General features: G+C 40.6%; 1 protein-coding gene and 1 long non-coding RNA gene across 4 annotated transcripts; one reads left to right on the top strand and one right to left on the bottom strand.

Moving 5' to 3' along the window:
- Positions 1 to 1408: 1408 nt before the first annotated feature.
- On the bottom strand, positions 1409 to 14915 carry LMAN1 (lectin, mannose binding 1). 2 transcript variants are annotated; one of them, XM_054003207.1, is made up of 13 exons: positions 14723 to 14915; positions 13752 to 13906; positions 13561 to 13668; positions 13039 to 13100; positions 12199 to 12298; positions 10869 to 10992; positions 10456 to 10514; positions 9751 to 9883; positions 8758 to 8954; positions 8581 to 8651; positions 6256 to 6406; positions 5420 to 5541; positions 1409 to 4292 (listed from the first exon to the last, which is right to left on the bottom strand). In XM_054003207.1, the coding sequence occupies exons 1-13, from the start codon at positions 14904 to 14906 to the stop codon at positions 4256 to 4258; spliced, it is 1503 nt and encodes a 500-aa protein (XP_053859182.1). In that variant the 5' UTR covers positions 14907 to 14915; the 3' UTR covers positions 1409 to 4255. The 2 variants fall into 2 exon arrangements, with proteins under 2 accessions (XP_053859182.1, XP_053859183.1); XM_054003208.1 differs by having other exon boundaries at positions 8758 to 8951.
- LOC128821850 (uncharacterized) lies at positions 14810 to 18234 on the top strand. 2 transcript variants are annotated; one of them, XR_008441251.1, is made up of 4 exons: positions 14810 to 14889; positions 15668 to 15747; positions 16491 to 16604; positions 17439 to 18234. It is a non-coding gene; the product is annotated as an uncharacterized LOC128821850 (long non-coding RNA). The 2 variants fall into 2 exon arrangements; XR_008441250.1 differs by lacking the exon at positions 14810 to 14889 and having other exon boundaries at positions 15456 to 15747.
- The last annotated feature ends 2033 nt before the right edge of the window (positions 18235 to 20267 follow it).

Genomic DNA, 20267 nt, shown 5'->3' with positions numbered 1-20267 from the left:
ACACACACACACACACACACACACACACACACACACAAAAAAAAAAAAAAAAAAAAAAAAAAAAAAAATCACAAAAAACCCAAACCAACCAACCAATCAACCAAACAAACAAAAAACCCAAACCAAAACAACAAGAAAAAAACAACCACAGGACATTCTGAAATACTGAATTATTAGTGACTAAACAAGAAACTCTTTCCTTTTGAAACTATAACTCAGAATCATGAATTCCAAGTAACAACTACTTCATCTTTATTTAAAATTCTCCTAGCTGGAACCTTGCAAACGCTGATTTTTTGCTAGGTCTCAATAGTCTTCTCCAAGTGTATGGAAAGCGGTACCTGCTAAGCTTTGTGCTGTTGGTCTTTACTGAAAAGAAACTTCCCTGACTTTGCTGTAGGCTTTGGTCCCTCTAGAAATGTTTCTAACATAATTTTGTGCCTAGAAGTGATGCTTTCACAGGATTGAGAAAGGCAAGGACTGGCTTGGGGAGGGACTGCTAAGAGGTCTGGCCCTCCAGCTCTCAACCTTGCAATCAATCAGCAAAAGGCTTTCCCATGTTAATTTTGAGATCAAAGATAACAAAAAGGGCTTTAAAAGTTACTGGGCCTATTGGCACTGAAGCTGCTGAGAAACACAGGAGACTGGTGACAAAAGGCACAACTCAGCCAGTACCCCCCGAGTAATTCTGTTCCAGGTAGGTGCTCTATTGCAGTTTAAAAACTTACTGCTTTTTGTTGATTACAGGAATCCCAGACTTCATGAAAACATACAAGACAGCAGCTAATTAAGTACTCATGTTGTCACTTTGCTTTAAATCTGTCTTTTCCTTCTAGCTTAAGTGAAATCAAAATTAAAGACTCTGTTCCTGTTTTACCTGATGAAAGTGGGTGATATATAAAAACTTGTGTTCCACACCCAAAGAACACACAGATCTCTAACCCCAGCACAGAATTCAGGCTCGAACAGGCAAATTCTAGAGGGAGGCCAGCGCAAAAATGCCATTCAAACTCCCAATCTTTTCTAGATTCTGTGTTCCTATCAGTCACATAATGCAAAAATACTTAGGTGTTCTTGAAAGAACCAGGACTCCGCCCCCTTCTTCATCCCTCTACCAAGAGGATGTTGCCTTTTCTAGCAGCTGGACCATCAAAAGAAATATGTTAGGGTTTTGTCAGCTTGAATAGATTCAATTCAAGATTCCTGTCCTCTGTGTGCTAAAAAACTTCCTTCTGGCTGGGGAAAAGTGACAGTCACAGAGGGAATTCAGACTCAGAATGCTATTAACTCCCCAGTGTAGAACTGAACCCAGATCTCTAAGTGTTCTGACACTGAACTGAGGGTAAAGAATGCTTCAAATACACTTGCTTAGATTTCATGGACATGTACCAAATGAAAAGAAAAAGGCTTACTAAAAATATGCACCTTTATTCAAATAAGGCTATCTCTGAACTCCAAGTATCAATTTACATCAGTCAGAAACAAACATGAAACTGTCAGCTGTTTGAATTTAAAACAATAATAAAAAAAACCCAGTAGACATTTTTTGGTGTTATGGTTATTGATCCTTTGAGAAACTTTCTTCCCACAGAAGTTACAAACCAGAGCAGTTAATTAACCATAAACCAGGTAATTTACAAACCATATTGTGCATTTGACTTGTGAAAGATTCAGGGATGACTGTGTGTTTAATAAACCCCCACCAGAACAATCCCATTATCTGATCATTGCCAAATATTTGCACTTGTTATCCACAATTCAAATATAACTTTTCTCCCTAATATTGTCCAGCTGCATTCCATGTCTTTCCTCCTAGCTGTGAAATCTTACTGGATAAGAATCAAACACTGTCACTGCTGAAAGACACTTAGCAGGAGGCTACATTGACTGAAAAATATTCTTAGAATCCTTATTTGTTGCTATCACTTCAAGAACACACAGGACGAAATTTGAGCTGGGCAGTTGGGCGTTTTCTTTTAATCCAGTGAGTTATGGAAGCTCCAAGGGGAGACAACTGTGAAATGAATCATGAAGCAAAGTTACCAGTTTTCTGGTGTTCCATATTAGACCTTCTGTTCCCTACCACAGAAGATTTCTCATTGCATGTGCGAGACATGTCTGATCCAGCAGCCTCCTCCTGAAGAGAAAACTGTAGGCTTCAAGTTTCCTTCTAGACATCATCCCTAACCTGCTCTTCTTTCTAACCAAACAAACAGAAGTATGGGCTGCTCCAGCTTTAAATCAAAGGAATGGGTGGGTAACTTCACAGTAACAAAAATCCAGGCTTATTCCAATGGACACATCAGAACTGCTCCTCATTCTGCCAGATATGTATCAAAATACTTTCTGCATAAGAGGTTTTGCAAAGCCTGCTGTGAGAGGAGTTCTGTTTGGATGTTGCACTGATGCAACAAGGTCTGCAACTGAAAGGAAGCACCACTGTACAATTTCAGAACCATTTAAGAAAATATATTAAGTTTCATTACAAGAGTCCGGGTTGTAATAGCTTAGACTCAAGGCACCTGGAAATATTTGCTGGTGTTGAAAGAACTGAAGAGATAAATTTCAGTGGGTTATTCTGCTTTATCTGAAAAGTTGTTTATTCATTGATTAGCCTGAGGCAGTAGTTTCTCTCATTAGTACAGCAAAATCTGCTCAAATTTAGAAACGAATCTATAAAGCTGTACCACTTGGAGTATTCTCCATACTGCAGATGTGTTAATTGGTGTGTAGCCAGTGTCATTTTCTTAGTATAGCACAGACATTCAGTTTTTGGACACTGTACTTAAAGTAACAAAATATGTTGCATAGATTTATCATTTCTCCAAACTGACAGGCACAATACTGAAGTGTTCTTCATTACAGTGAATTTGGCAGCACGTGTTGCACTCCAAGGAAGCAGACTGCAGAAATGCAATAAGAGTAGTCACATTACATATCATTTTTGCAGATTCAAACAAACAAATTAACAGTTCTAAGTGAAATATCCTGATGCATTTGTGTATTTTATAGCATTTAGGAAACCAGAGAAATACTTACTCTAATTCTACATACAACTCAAGGACAAAGTTACCACAGATATGTAAACAAGGCAAAATTAATTAATTTCACATTCCTAAGTTGGGCCCTCTGCTTTCTTTCTTTCCTGAAGCAAATGTTCACTTGATAAGCAGTATCAAAATCACATATTCAGTCTTATGCTTTTGATATCCAAACAGGAATTGACACAAAATACTGATTCTACAGACTAACAAACATGTCTGAAGCAAGTTTGTGAAGAAATGGGTTAACACTCAATAGCTGCAGTTTACAATACTCACCATGTCAAGATTTAAAACAAAACATCTGTACTTGACATGTGAAAGACACAAGACAGCTTTAGAAAAGTAAAGACAAATTCACACACTAAATATATCCTTGATACAATCAGATTGGAAGATGGATAAAGCAACCACCTTTGCTGGAAGAGTTCCATAAATCTCCCCAAAAAATTACAGACAGACTTGAAACCATGAAAAAATGTATCAGCCCCATGACATACTTGAAGAAACTACTTTATCACATTTTTTCTCACTGCCCAAAATCAAACTGTAAAACAGGGAGAAAAGCCTTTCTTTGCATGTTCTGTATAATTGTTTTTTTACATCATGTATCAAGAGTCAGGGTCTTAAAGGCCTGTCTTTGTGTCCACATATTAAAAAGTGTTTAAATAAGAATTAACTAAAATATTCTTAGACTGTTAAATCCAAGTGGTAAACAAATAAAGTGTTTATAATAAATTCTTACCCGCCAAAAAAACCCAAACCCCACAGAAGAACAGTTCTTTGAGGTCTGGGATTTTTTTACCTTCTTTTTATTTTCTTTTTTTTTTTTAACTGCTATGTCAGGACACACAGTAGCAAGTTTTCTGCACAAATCATCCATCTGCAATTTACACTCTGAACAAACACCAAGCCTGGGTGTTTCAACTCCTCCTCTGGAATCTTAACAAAAGCAGAGGAATGGGGAGTTTGCCTTTCAATAGTTATGAAAAAGTCAACTGAAAACACAGGCAGGGTGCACAGTCTTACCCCATTCAGCATTTGCTCCCTGTTTTTAGCATCAACACTTTAAATGGAAACTCATTTTATTTAACAAAATTCAATAATTTATAATATTGAAGTATATCCAACACTAAAATTTCCCTCATTTACAGAAGTGTAGAATTTTCTGTGCATACAGACTGCTGTTATGTACACACAAACAGAACAGGTCATCAAAAGAACTTTTTGGCTGCTGCTTCTTGTTGGCTCCTGAAAGAAAAGGCAGAAAATAATTCTTCAAGTCTTTTTAATTTCAAACTAGCTAACTGCTTTAAATTTTCATTTATTTGAGTATTAGAAGATTCCATTCCTTATCAATAACAACTTAGAGAAAATATAAGCCATAGCACAAAAAGAGAATATATTTTTTTCTATTCACAAAGAATCACTGTAGTTCCAATTTTGCATCAGACACAAAAGGAAAAAAAAAAAACCAAACAACCCCACATGAACAAACAAACTCACTTTTAAAATACTCTTGAACATTTTCTGAAGCTTCTCAGGATCTGATTTGCCTAAATATCACCTGAGAAAAGGAAACCCATGCAACTAAGCAGGGAAAGAATTGACTTTAAGTGGGATTTCCTTTTCCCTCTGGCACAGATCATTAATTTTCTTAGTGGATACAGACACTGTGGATCAACCACATTCAGGTCCTAGAATTACAAATGCATGACAAAGAACTGGAGGGGACCAGCTCCTTGTTTGTCTTGGAAATCATTGTTCCAGTTCATGGCAAAAAGACTACCAAGCATGGAGGTTATCCTTTTCATTAATGCAATTTCAACATTATGACATCACAAGGAGGGGGAAGAGAAGAGAAAGACATCCCAATTAGCCTAGAAAGAAAAAGAAAAAGAAAAAGAAAAAGAAAAAGAAAAAGAAAAAGAAAAAAAAAAAGAAAAAAAAAAGAAAAAAAGAAAAAAGAAAAAAGAAAAAAAGAAAAAAAAGAAAAAAAGAAAAAAAAAAAAGAAAAAACAGTCAGGTTGAACCAGGTCAAGTTCCCACCTGATAAACGGTGGCTGAATGGAGGTAGAATAAACCAAACTTCAACATGATAATTCAACATTTCCAGTGGGTTCTGGAACAGTGGTAAATTTTGCATTCTTAGAGGTTTTTGAAGACCTGACCAGTTTAAATCCCAAGTGACACTATCTGAATTCAGTGTGGACTCTGTTTGGAGCAGAAGATTGAACTGGAGACCTCCCAAGGTCTCTTCCAATCTGAATGATTGCTTGTTTTAACAAGATTAACACAATGATACCATTCCAATGACATTATCAGTCAGTAGTTTTAAAACTATTTGCCCTGCTGTCTTTAAGCCACAGAAGACTTACCTATACATTACATAACCAATGAATAACACAGTTTGCACTGCCACAAATATGAAGAAATGCACTGTAGATAAGCAGGATGGAAACGGTGGCAACTCTGGACACTTTTGTTTCTCACTGGATGGCTAAAAAAACAAGAAAAGAGCAAACAAGACATCCCATCAAAAGACTTACAAAACAAGGGCTTTGTAATGTGATGTAAAAATCAGAAGATGGAGAGAAATGACAGTACTCTGAAAAAATAATCTTAATCCTCATCTCACTCTCCCCTTCCACCTTTCCATTTCTCAGATGAATTGCCTGATGTTAAATTGAGGTTTATGTGGGAAAGAATACATAAATATGGTAAATTAATCAAGGACCTTCTACAGATCATAAGCTACATCAGCTTAATTGCTACCTAGGCTAGACTAAGGTACTCCTGAATATGAACACCATCTTTTTTTTTTTTTTTTTTTTTTGCATTAAGAAGCCTTAAGCAAAGCCTGCCTGAGTTTTCCCTGATTAAAGCTCTCCCTTGTGTGGAGAAGCACCACAGAATCTCCTCTGTATAGAGCTGTTAAGTAGGGGGAAAAACACAAAAAAAAGCACCTAGAAAACCTAATTGCTTGACCTTGTTTCCACAGGAAATTAGACTAAAAATCATGCTCTTTGTGCAAAACTTCTCATCAAGACCCAGATCATGCAGTTAGGTCAAGGCAGCATAGTTTTACTGAAGCAGCTTAATGAAGGATTAATTGCTCCCTAAATTGCATGCTGGAGCAATTGCACTGCTTTTCACTAACAGCCAAAGAAAGCCGTGTTACACTCACGCTTTACACTCCCGGCACATAAATTACCATGTTGCGTTGCACTAAATGCTCTATGTCCCTCTTTACTACATGAAGGTGTTCTTTGATGTCATTGAAGTGCTGTGTTGTTTCATAGACTCCTGCAGAGCCAGGGTGTTGAGCCCCACTGATGGATCTCAGAGCTTCAGTCACAGAATTTCTGAAACAAGACAAGTAACAAACCAGCTTTTCTACAAATAGCAGTTATTCTGGACAGCTTTTAGCTCATTAGAATTAGGCTGAAATACACAGTTGCACCAAAAGGCAGCAAATTTTACTAGCTTTCAAGAATACCTCTCAAGAAGTAACCCTTTAGTCAAACTACAATTTTTAAAAATAGTTAATTGTGCAGATAGTTGCCATTTGTAGAGTGCCCCATCTCTCAGTCATGCTGAGAATAAGAACTAGCAAATATTCTGTTGCCAGACATCTGCTTTGTCTGCCTGACTGCTGAGGGCTATAGAACAAGAGTTCTGTCTGAGGTCCTGGCCAATGCTTTAGCATCAGCAGAGTTTAATGCAATCTTGAAGAAACCCAGAAGCTGTTTGAAAAACAAACAAACAAACAAATAAATAAAATCAGTCATGTAAGAAATAAAAACAAGGAAGAGGCTTTAGGGATAAGAAAAGATTTAGATACATCCTTGTTTTGTGATTACCATTTATGTGAGGAACTCAATTCCCATATGCATTGTCAAAATACTTAATATTGTCTTATTGTGAATTCATTTTCCTTCTACAACAAATGAAATTAAATCCAGAAAAAGCTGAGGTTTCATAACTAATTTGGTTTGAGGTAAACTAGTCAATGAGAGAAAAAACCCTTAAACTCTAATCAATATGTTTATATAATTTTCTCCTACTGTGCTGTTTCTTTTGAGTTGCAAAGAGGATTATTCTACAGCTAAAATATTTATCACGTGAATGATAATCTCTTCATTATTAACAGAATAGACAATCAAAATGTATGCCTTTGGATTTCTTTTTAATTTACTTAAAACTTTCCATTTGGTCCAGATGGAAGCATACTTCAATGCTTTCATGGAGCATTCCAAACTCTCTGTAGAGTGGTCAGCAATTTTCCATTTACCTGGACTTGCAATTAGTGTTATAAGAATACATTTTAGAAGTAAATTTCTCACTGGAAGGTTTTATCTTAAATAACCTGTCATGCCCACTGCCTAATAGCCACTGATGGTAATTCTGTCTTTCCACGCACCTCACAGTGGTACAAAACAAGTGGGACACTCACTTGGTTCTTCTCCCACCTAACAGAACCATCTCTACATAATGAACAGAAATCTGCACACCCACCTTCCTCCAGACTGATTGAGACTTTGTTAAAAGCAAAATAACTTCCCTGAATAGACACGGGCTGTATCAAATTGAATTTATATTGACTTTTGCAATACTAACACCCTGCTGACAGTTTCTACTGTAGGAACATGCAAGATTCTTCTATAATCAGGTGATTAAGAAATCCACAATCTTGCCAAGAAAATTACTTGGCCACTAAGTCCTTTTCCTGCGGGATGACAAGCGATGCACAGAGGGGCTGTTTATTTCTCTCTCTAAATAAAGCATTTCTTTAATCTAAGAAAAGTATTAAGATGATGTTATGCAAACTGTGAGCTGGTAAGTAGTCACTAAAAGGGCAGACTGCCAATGTTAACAAGAAAATCTAATTTGCTTGCAAGGTATAAAGATTTATCAAGAATATTAACATAAAAGCTTCTGTGGAAGAACAAGTGCAAAAATGGAAGCACTCTTAATCTTCATTCTACAAAAAACTGACCTACTTAGATAAATCACAGGAGCTGCCCTTAAACTAATACGGGGGGAAGCACAACTGAAGGAATTGTTTTTCTCCGTTTTTTTTTTAAATACAAGGTAAGTAATGTTTTAGCTGCTACAAATGAAGGGCTAAACCAGCTTAAAGCCATTCCTGATTAAGACAGCAACAGTAAAACATCTTAAAAGAAGTACTGAGACATCCCCATCAAACACAAGCATCTTCACAAATCTATTTTAGCAGTATAGCACGTTCAAGATAAGAGGTTTACTTCATTGTTTTTAAAGAGGCTGAACTTACCTGTTGAATTTTGTAATAAAAATAATGGAATTTCATTATAAAAAAGAGACAAATTAGGGCACTTAGCAATCCTTGGGGCATGAATTGACGTTATTACAGAAATTAAATATATGCAGGGAGTCTTCACTAAGGAACTAACACAAACATCAAGTTTGTCAATACTGTCCCACTGAAATAACACACAGGATTTAAACGGAAATAATAAAATTCAAAATACAGCCATAATATTTGGGAAGTGTTTACCTTATTTCCTTTACTTGTCTAATGACCTCTTCTTGGGTTTTCACAACCATCTCTATCTCTTGCTGCGAAACCTGGTAGGGGCAGGGGGAGGAAACAGATCAACATATCTTGGAAAAAACAAATGGATCCCACTGCTGAAATCAGGCTGGGCTCTGACTCACCATGGGTTTTATTTACCTGTCCCTGCTGACCTGGAATCCCAGCTCCTCTTTTGGCAATCTCCTCTGTGACTGCAGAGACATATTTCCTCTGCTCATCCAGAATCATGTCCAGTTGTCTGTTAAGCTGTTTGATTTCCAGATGAATTCGATTCTGCCCCTCAAAAATTTGCCTCAGTTCACGATCACTCACAGTTTCAAAAGCATCATCTGCTGCTAAGAAAAAAACACAGGGGCTTTTCACACATGTGCACATTCCTCACAAGTTGCAATGGATCATTCTTCTTGCTCCCTTAACATATGCACATCCATCTACCTTCTCCTACAACTTCATCATCCCAACGTCCAAAAGACTCTGGCAAAGGCATTATTTCTTACCAAAGAAAGGCTGAACCGTATCTCAAAAATGCAGATCAAAATAACCTATAGGACCTTTAGAACAGTCATCACTGTGCAATAAAGATGACAACCTAAAATTTCATGTATAGATGCCCAAAGTAGATTCCCAGTGTATTTGTAGTTGCATACAGCTATTAGAATCCACAGAAGTAACAAATGGCTTCCATTATATTTTCAAATAATCGGGTTCTTGTCTGCCCACCATTAGGCAAGCATTAAAAAGCTTTTCCATGGTAAGCACACATTCCAAGATATGCACTAGCCCACCTTTAAAAACGTTTTCTATCAATGTGCAGAAACAGACCAAAAAGATGTCCTTTAAATAATGAAAAAAGGCCATGCTGTCTTAATCACCACTTTACAGAGATGCATGACCTTCTCTCCCTTCTGTTGTTCATAATTCCCACCATGTTTCCAGTCACTCATTTTATTCTCAATACAGGCACCACCAGGATAACTTTAGAAACAGGAAACAAATTACAGTAAATATTTTAAAATAATGTAAGTAACATCAGTGGGACTTTAGCAAGATCAGCCAGAGTATCCCTAGTTCTGAACATGCTGGAAAACAAATGTGTTCCTGGACAACTGAAAAATAGCTCAAATAACTTGCCTGGCTGTCCTTGCACATCAGGATGTTCCCTTTGAAATTCTTCCTTCTTCTTATCCAATTCTTGCTGAAAGTGTTCAAACTCTTCTTGATACTTCTCTTTATCTTTCTGAGGGATTTCTGCATCTGGTGTTGGCTTTAAAACATTATTGGAGGGAAGGGCACGTGTAAGATTTTTTCATGTTCTCCCCCACTCTTAACACAACTGACTCTCCCGTTCAGATTTCAGATGTGAACACATGACAAAATTACTGCAGCACATTCATACATGTAGCTGAAGTGAAAAATCACACATTCCCATGTAGATCAATTAGAAAATTTTCCCAATAGAAAATTAAAACAAGTTTTACAAGGATAAATGCTGTTTAGCAGTACAGAATCACCCTAGAAGTAGGGAAAGTTGAAAGTGAGAACAGATATTTGCCCACTTCCAAAAGAAAATGTACTTTATAGTACTGCGTGGTTTGATTTAACATAATGAGTTTTGTTGCTTCCAGAATTCTGGTCTTGAGAGTACTAATGACAATATTATTGAAATATTACAATACTAGTTTAATTTTTCTAAACCACATGACAGCACGACTACATGCCAAAATTGTGAAACAGAAATGCCACGTGTGACTTAAGAGGAAATACCATAATCTGGTGCTGCACATACAATAACATGTACAATAAAATATTTTACTAATCATGCATAAAAATTCTTACTGCTTCCTTCCCAGGTTCAGTCAGCTGGAAGGTCAGAAATGACAGCACATCATGGTCATCTGTGTTCAACAAACAAACAAAAAAAACCACCTTACAAATGTCTCTAATTCCCAAGCCAACCTTCCACTTGCAAAGGGTCTTCAAAAAACAGCATCCTCACAAGTGTTTGTGCAGCAAGGAATGAGACTATACGGGGGCTTTGTCAGGAAAAAACGAAAATTCTTTAGCTGGAGTCAGGTAAAGTCCAAAGCATGTCAGTAATTTGGGATTGCAAGAGGGTTAATTACACCATCATGGTCAAAAATTAGTATAATGGATCAACACTGATAGTAAAAACCCAACCACCCAACCAACCTCTATTGCAAGCCTTGCAAGTCCTCACAGCATTTGCCATAATTTTTAACATTTTCTACCTGCAAGTCCCCCTGTGGCTGCAGATATTCCAAAGTACCCTTGTGATGGCAACACCATATCTTCCACTTTGGCACAAAATTCATAGTCTTCTTTATCCGGAGTAAAGCCATTATTAATTAATACCTAAAAGGACAAACACTTAGGATTTTCACCACATTTTTGTTAATTGTTTTGTCAGTTTACAATAATGCTCACAAAATACAACTTACTAGGTAACTCAGTAGCTCATACAAGAAACCAAAAACTATTTCTTTTCTGAGAGAGAGATTTTACCAACATTTTACATAAGCATTCTATTTGCAAAAGTCCACATCCCAAGAAGGTTCTGGGCAACACAGAACTACACAGATCTACACCAGTCATCTCTTGCAGTTCTGATTCAAAGCATAAGGAGATTCTGCAAAATGCATCCCTGGAGAAAGAGGGAACTACTAAGTTTAGCAGCAACATCTGGGACAGAGGAGTTCCTAGAGGAGGCATCAGGGCCCAGGTGAGAACAGAGCAGCCTTGGAGACTGAAGTTTAACTTCCATTCAAGAGAGACAGCTTTTCCCATTACAACACAGTACAAGGTCTGCCCTCGTCTAGGTGCAGTCATGTTTACTTTTAGAGAAACTTCTACTACAAAATGATAGCTGTGCACCTTATGGCTGCTACCTATGAATATATGAACAGCACCTTTCCAGAAGAGATCAGACAGTGACAAACACACACTCTGTAGCTTTCACAACCCACACCACGTTAGTATTTTTCTCTCCTTACCTAGAAGGAATTCACAATCAGCTAGTATTTAAGAAGTCTTAAAGACTCCCTTATACCAGTGGGTTTTAATCTTTAGTCTTGAAAGCCCTACTATTTTTTGGAGGTAAGAAGCCCCAAGTAGAAAATTTAAATCTACTGTTGAATAGTTTTAGCTTTTTAGCCACATTTCAAGAACCTCTGGTTCAAAAATCAGCTATAAAACCCTCTGCAACTCTTACATCAGCTTAAGAAATACCAAGCTCAGGAGCAGCTCGATCACCTATAGCTTAAACAGATCCTGACCTTGGGACATGTCTCCAGGCAAGTCAAGAGCAACAGAAGGGTTTGAACACATCATGAGTGTGTTTGTGCGACTGCCTCCTAAGTGACATTAGAAAAATCAGCAATACCTGCATTCTAATGCAGCCACAAGAACCTGTGTAGCATTTAAACACAGTACCTCCTTCCAACCTCTGCTGCCAAGCCCCATGTTTCCAACACTGGAACTCCGTTGTTGCAACTCCGTGAAAACCCAGTCTCACATTTAAGAAGCTGAGAAAGACAAGTAATTCTGTTATTTCAGACTTACAGTCAGTGTTTTTTGGTAGTATGTGATCTTGACTCGCACAGGATAGGGCTTGTTCCGAAAGTCCCTCTGACAGGATGCCAGTGCTTGCGTGGATCCATCGCTGTGCAAAAAGAGAGCATCGGTAAAACTCTGTGTTATGATTAATCAGTTGGGACAAAAAAGTGTCTGACTCTCACTAAGTTTTTACTCTCACTAAGTTCTCACTGCAGTTTTTCAATCTGCAAGCTTTTCCAGGCTGTTCTGTAATTGCACTGAGCTTTCTGCAGGGATCTCCAGTACTACATGCTGTACACAGGACACAATGCAGAGGGAATGCAGCAATGGGGAAATCTGTTTTCTGAGATACATTCTAAGATACAATTTTCAGATATATTCCTGCACCCGGGAACCTAATGGAAATAAGCTGTAGTGACTGCACCAACTAAGCTAGATACCTCTCCTCTCCAAAATCCAAAAAGGTGCCCATTGTGCTGTTGATAAACAATCAGAAATCAAAATTAATCCAATCAATTTTAGTAACAGCAATTTTCTTTCAGTTAGTCACTTCTTCCAATTATTAGCTGTGTGTGGAGGATCCCCATAAGCAATAGTTTGTACTGTACCTATATTTATCTGAGTTCAGCCATCCCAAAAGGCATTTGCCAATAAAATAGCCATCAGTTGCAAATTTCTCTGCTGTTACTGGCAAAGCAGTGTGTTAACAAATAGAAACCCTCAAATGTAAAGGAAACAACAAAGTTTCATATGAAAGAAGCTTTTATAATGCTTCTCAAAGGGTTTCATGGAACATTTCATCATTCAAAAGCAAGCATTCAGCAATAACACTGAAAATAAACTTACTTCTGATGGTCATACAGCAGCTTTCCATTGTTGCCTACAACAATCACTCCGGGATTGTTTTTCTAGGGAAAGAAATGGCACACAAATGGATTAGTTTAATTTGAAGTGAAACATCAGCAACATCTCTGAAAGCCTTCTGCTAAAATCAGTCTAAAATGTCTAAAAACAAGCCAGAGTTGTGCAGGGAAAGCAAAAGCACCAAAGCAGACCTACTATGTATTGTTTATGTTTCAGGATCATTCTGGACTGGAAAACTGAGAATTGAAAACAGCAACTGTCATCCTCATCTGCAACAAAATCTTTGCTGCTGAGCTGCTCAAAGCAAATTTCTTCCAAGAAAAACAGCATCTCTGAAGACACGCACAAAAATGGGAGTTTCCAGTATAAGGGAAACTTAACTATTTTATTTTATCCCTTTGAAGTGAAAGAGGGGAAGAGTAAGAAAACAACATCCTAGTTTCTTCCTCAACAGGCAGGAAATTAATTTGTCGTCTTTGCTGCAAGAGTTTCCTTCCAACCAACCTTTCCATCATTGTCAAATGAATCAAAGAAAATTCCAACACCGTTCCATTTATCAGCTGCCCCGAAAACAGGACCTTCCAAGCCTTGCTCTTCTGTAAACCAGATTGCCTATGAAGAAAGCAAAAGGTCATAAGTCAAGATTCACTTTTAAAGCACATTTGTTTTTCTCAGTTAGGTGAAACTGCTCCTACCAATCCATCAGCTCCAATGCGGCCTCTTCCTGTAACTCGAAAGGTCACTTCCACTTCCCAATATTCAAATATTGATTTGTTTTTTGTCCACACTGAGCCCTTCTGGCTTTTCAAGGAGGTTGTTATACGGATCTGATCTGCACTTGGGATGGCATCTAGAAAGGAAACAAGATGTTCTAACTTTCTGTTTAGCAGTGTAAAAGAACAACAGGCACACATTCAGAGAGAGATTCATTTGCTCGCATTAAATAACATTGCTTTTAGGGATTATTTTCTTGAAAAAGGGGAAAAAAACTCATCTATAGACAGTTGCCTTCATGTCACTTGTATCATAATATCAAATAAGAAAAGGTATATTTAAGAATTAAGGAGTAGCAACTAAATTAAAGTCTGACAAAAACCGAAACCACTGCAGAGAAACTACGTGAAGGAAACCACGTGAAGGTGGAACTGTAAATGCCAACACCTTTCACAATGGGGGACACTCAGGAAGGGCAACAAGCCTTTCGGAGCACAACGGAACCCTTAACCCAGAGCGCACAGAAACAGACGTTGTTCAGCCAAGTCCTATTTGCCAAGGCCCCCTTTGCATTTCGAGCTTTGAGACGACGAAACCCAACAGTTTGTCTGGCAGCACGGCCCGGGGCGACCTCGAGCGCGGCAGCAGTGACACATCAGCACTTCCCGGCAGCGCCACGAGTCCCCTGGCCAGGCCCGCAGCCGCCACACCAGGAGGCCATAGGTGCCTTCGCACCGCAGGTGGGAGCCCGGGCGGGCCCGGACACTTCCTCGTCACCGCAGTATCTTCTCTGCGCCTCTGGTGCCACGTGGAGCCCGAGGGCACGGCCGGCACCGACGGCCAGCTTCGCCCGCGGCTTCTCCCCGAGACCCCGCGTCCCCCGACCGGACACCGCTGCCTCCACCTCAGGAACGCCACCAGCCCGGCCCCGTCACTCCCGCCCGGCACTTACTGCCCGTGTGCACCCAGAACGGCACCGTGCCATCCGCCTGCACCAGGTGCGGCCCCTTGAAGCTGTACTTGTACTCGAAGCGCCGATGCGGCGCAGCCGCCGCGCCTTCCGTGGCCTGCGCACCGGAGAGCGCCGGGCGGCCGAGGGCGAGCAGCAGCACGAGCGGGGTGAGCGGCGCCGCCATCTTGGCCGAGCTGCGGGGCAATGCCCAGGGCCAGCGGGGCGGCCCCTGATTGGACGAGCGCGGGGGCGGGCGCGTGCGGGGCGGGGAGGGAGGCGGGACCGAGGTGAGGGCGGAGCTGAGGGCGGGAACCGGGCCGGGAACAGGGCGGGGCTGAGGGCGGGAACCGGGCCGGGAACAGGGCGGAGCTGAGGGCGGGAACCGGGCCGGGCTAAGGGCGGGGCTGAGGGCGGGAACCGGGCCGGGAACAGGGCGGGGCTGAGGGCGGGAACCGGGCCGGGCTAAGGGCGGAACCGGGCCGGGAACAGGGCGGGGCTGAGGGCGGGAACCGGGCCGGGAACAGGGCGGGGCTGAGGCCGGGAACCGGGCCGGGAACAGGGCGGGGCTGAGGGCGGGAACCGGGCCGGGCTAAGGGCGGGGCTGAGGGCGGGAACCGGGCCGGGCTAAGGGCGGGGCTGAGGGCGGGAACTGGGGCGGGAACCCGGCGGGGCTGAGGGCGGGAACCTGGCGGGGCTGAGGGCGGGGAGCGCGGCGGGGAGCGGGCCGCGAAGCGGGCACGGTCCCTCCCGGTGAATTTCCGAGCTGCCCCGGGTCCGAGGGGCCGGGGGCTGTGAGTTGCTGTGCGGGTCAGCCGCGTTCGTGCGGCCTCTCAGACAGCTGCGAGCCGCTAGCAGTGCACAGAATGTCTGAAAGATAAATACCCTGTTCGTTCCCCTCAGTATTACTTTCTTAGCAAAGACCGCACTTCCACGGGCTCTTTTCAGTTCGTTTGCAGAGTAGTCGGAAGTCCCGCAGGAAAATCCACACTGTTTTTCCCAACATGCCAGACCAACCTTCCGCAGAGGTGAGCAAAACAAACCTCAGGTGACAGGCAGCCGCCAGCCGTGCCAGATGACAGCGGTGACAGGTGGGGAGAGTCCCCGACAGTGCCAAGATGAGAAACACGGCTGTTTGTCAGTGTGCAGCGTCACAGAGCGGGGGCAGGGCTTGTCTCAGAGTTAAATCAACCACCGAAGCAACAGCTGAGAGCTTCCTTTTTCATTCTCTCCATTTTCATTCAGCAGCCTGTCTTACAGCCTTATTGGAGAAGAAAATAGTTATCAGGATGGGTTTTATTTTTTCAGTTTCTTTACACTCTTGGGTTTTGTTCTACATTTTTCATACCCATTTGATTCTGACATCCCTTCTTTTCCTCTTAATCTGTGAGTATGAGCAATATAAGACTCGGTAAGTAGGTTCGGAGCCTGCTAAAAAAGAGGATGATCTTGGAGGCATTTGGGAGAGATTAAGTTCTTTTTCTAAAATGGCACACATTTCCTTCAGCATGGGTGAAAGTAAAACATTACATTCTCACTTTTTCCGCTACACAGAAGAGTAAGCAAATATATGACCAGGTAATACTTGGCAAGCAAAATGTTTCTGAGATAAATTTTAGAATTTCTACATATAAATACATTGAGTATTCTTGACCAGTTAACACTTGTTTCTATAGAGAAAGAAGTGCTTGATGTTTTGTTTTGTATAGTGTCTTCCATCCAACAATATTCCAAACCATCCTTGATTTATGAATCTATTTTGCTTTTTTAGAACATATACGTGGGAGATGTCAAGGGAATTGGGAGTCTCTTCTTGGCAGCTTTCTAGACACAGGAAACTCAGCTGTTTTTCTGTTCTTTAAGGATCTAGAAAGTAATTTTTGAGGTAAAATTCTAGAATTACTTCAGGAGGATAAAATGGTGTGTGCATCAGGGGTCCAAACAGAGCAGCATGTGGCCCTCTCCTGTCTGCTTCCTCCATTTGCCAGTAACCTCAGAATTTATGCCTATAAAATACCAGAACCACACTGAAGGAGACTAGAAACCCAAAAGCACAAGCATTGAAACAATTCCCTCTTACCCACTCACGCACACATGTGAAAGCAGGCTAAAATTTTGCCACTTAGAGGCATTGGCATAGATGCTGTCTTGGCAATTGTGCATGGAGGATTTGTAAAACCTCCTTTGAAAATGGAAACTCCTTTAAAAGTCTTCTTTGCAGGCATGGAAAGCTGCCCTCCAATCCACTGTGACATTCGGGAAAAACATCTAGAGACTCCCAAAATTATAGATATTAGCAGTTTAGACTCTTCAAGTTAAGTCTCTTCAAATTCTTTTGCTACATGAGCTCACTAGAGGAAACAAAAATGTTTCCTATTTGTAAGAACTTCTTGAATTCTGTCCTGAAAATTACATTTGAATTCAAACCCAGTAATAGGGAAATGAAGGCTCATCAAAGAGAATAGAAAATGGCCCGCTGGCCTGAAACACAATTAGATTGGCAGGGACTGGGAGCACTGGCAGGTTGGTAATCTGTATGAACATAATTCTGTAAAATTATAACAAATTAAATACCTTCATTGTTTCAAATTCTGCCTGGAAGTAGTTAGTGTAATTTCTCTGTCATTATTCTTACAAAAATGCCATTATATTTTCCATAGGTCTCATCAGGGAAGTCAAACCCCTGTGAACACACAGTAACTATAAATCTCTCCTTCAGCCTCCAGAGCTCTGAGCATTTGGACACATTAACACGCCCACACTGGAAAGGGCAGAGGAGAAAAAAGGAAAACAAATGAGGCTCCAGTGAGTGCACTCTTAAAAAGTGTGGGAAGAACCACTGCTTATGCTAATAAACATTTGAGGTATCTTGTGTTGAACTTGAGGATTTTGAGCAGAAATGCAAGACCTGTCTGGTCTCCTCCCATCTCAGTGATCAGTCCATGATTTTTATAAATACCCCTGAAAGCAAGCCTTTGCACACAGGCAGAACTATATTCTGTGTCACAATAGATGGGAATGCTGAAACTGACTGGGTTTTTTGCACTGGCTGTGCTTTAATACATGTGCAGTTAATTAAATGCTGTGTGGAAGTCACAGAGGGTTTTACTTTTGGTTTCTCCCGAGACCATGTCTTAGCATTTGAGCCTTACCACAGCTTTATAAAGACACTCATTGAAGCCAAAGACTCACTGTCCTTGAGTTGCCCCTGGAAACAATGGATAGGAAAAGCACTGGGCATCTTAGAGAGCATTTCCTTTTCTCGTTATGTCTGTTTATCAAATCAGTGAAGGGAAGGTGGACTTTCAGAAGTTTTAAGCTATTCTTCAACAATCCAACCCGATTTCATCTCTACTCCAAGACATCAGGAAGTAACATTTTTTTATTTTTTAGAATAATAAAATTATTAAGGTTGGAAAAGACCTCTAAGATCATCAATCCAGCCTTCAAAAAACCCTATTTTTTTGATAGAAGAATTTCTTAAGATGTACCACAATTAAAAAAAACCAAAAAAACAATTAATATATTGAGCCCTGTTTTTCTGTGCTTCATCTCTCTGTCACAGCCTTGAGGATTCTCCCTGGCTCCTCCTCCTAGGCCAGCAATTTGTGTGTGAAAGTGTATTATTTAATTTCAATTACAATGTTAATTACAGAAGACAAGTGGTTACTGAATCTTGCACCGTAATTAATCAACCTGATATTTACTTAGTCCGTTGTTTACACTGGATTAAGCTGGGTCTGGACAAGCAGGGCAAGGAAAGTGAGTGACAGGAGCATTATCATGGCACACTGCCTCCCATTGGGAAAGTTCATCTTCCTTCTGAAAGAGACGCCTTCAGGGATCATGGAATTTGAATTCCCTGTGAATTTGGTGTCATCTTAGCTTGACCAGCTCTGGAAGAACATATTAACCTCCTCTTGTGATTTTCAGAAAACCATTCTAATTTAGCAAGTAATTAAGGGTCACATGTAGGATAAAGAGCTAGATAAGCTTGGATTACGCACAGGAAGCTTTGTTTCCAAGGCAACCCGAGCAGAAGGGGTGTTAATGCTGAGGTCAGGCACTTAATGAACTGGGAATGGTTTCTGGCTGCAAAATTTATTCGAACTGGGCAGGGCGAACTAACAACTGCATTACCATTTAATGATTTGATGAGAGAGAGTAGCTACAGAGCTACTTATCAGGCAAATACTGAAGAAAAAGCTTACAGGCGGTGGCACCATTCTGCTAAGTGAGGTCAGGAGAAGTCCAAAACAATGACGCTTGACAAGCCCAAAATACTTCAGTCAGCACTGATGGATTTCGTGACTTCCCAGTGTGAAGGTGTCGCTGTTTGCGTCATCTGCCGCTGCTGACACACTCACCCTGTGCTGTGTGTTCTTTTCCTCCCGAGGTTAGTCCTGCCCGGAGGTTGCTGCCTGTGGAACCGCCCTGGGGGATTTAGCACACTGAAAAGCAGGACAGCTCTTCCTAGAGCTCCGGACGCAATCCACTCCTGGGACTGTAGACTCTGGGAATTAATCCCTCGGGGCATTTGACAGGGCAAATCTCACACACAAATACCATGCACATGGATAAAATAGCCAAACAGCTCATCTGTAGCAAAACAGATGGATTTCGTGAAACACGTTAATGTTTTTAAAATGGATTCTTGCATTGTTTTGTTCTGTATGATGTAAGCAACAGTTGGGAATGAGATTACTATGCTTGAGGAATATTAAGAGAGTACAGAAAGTGGAGATAACCTATTAAATACCTGCCGCTTTCTCAGTTCACTTGGACCACTGCTCTGTGAGGGAAAGAATTGCACAGGCATTTTTCTAAGCTTTCTTTCAAACAGACAGGCATTCTCTGCTTTTTGGGACAATCACAGGATATTCTGTAACGGCTGGAGCGTTCTTGTGGCAGGAACACAGGCCACTCTTATTTTGTGCCATGCTTTTTCAAAATATGTGGATATATAAATGAGGGCAATTTTAGAGGCCAGCTGATCTCTCTTTTTCTTCTGTGTAGCCTTGGCACAAAAGCAGGTGATTTTACACTAGGCCACCTGTTTGCACAGTGGAAATTGAAACACTCTGCTCTCTCAAACAGGAACTGTAGGACTTTCAGTTAAGGGTATGACTGTGCTGAACGTGAGCTGGCAAAACCTAAGCCACTCACAATATTCAAAAACAAACTAACACACAAAAAAAGCCACCAACCAAAACAAAACAAAACAAAACAAAACAAAACAAACAACAAACCAAACCAAGCCAAACCAAGCTAATAAACAAATATCCGGAAGGGAATTTACCTTCTTTGCTCACAGGTATTCAGAAGGAAAAAAAAAAAAAAAGCCTTAAATAAGTTAAAGGTTTGAACAGTGGCAAGGAGAATTTATGCAAAATATTAGGGTATATTTTGCTTTTCTTCCAACTGCCAAATACCTGGTGAGGGGGCCAACAAGGCCATAGACTCTCTACACAAGATCACAAGATTTTTGAGGATGCCATCACAGGTTTCACAGGTTTTTTGGTTGATATTTTTTTGAGACACAATTTTA

Source organism: Vidua macroura, chromosome Z (genome assembly GCF_024509145.1).
Source record: "Vidua macroura isolate BioBank_ID:100142 chromosome Z, ASM2450914v1, whole genome shotgun sequence".
In the NCBI taxonomy this organism is placed as follows: Eukaryota; Metazoa; Chordata; class Aves; order Passeriformes; family Viduidae; genus Vidua; species Vidua macroura.
The sequence above is the reverse complement of the archived record's forward strand: the minus strand, read 5'-3'. Positions and strand labels throughout refer to the sequence as shown.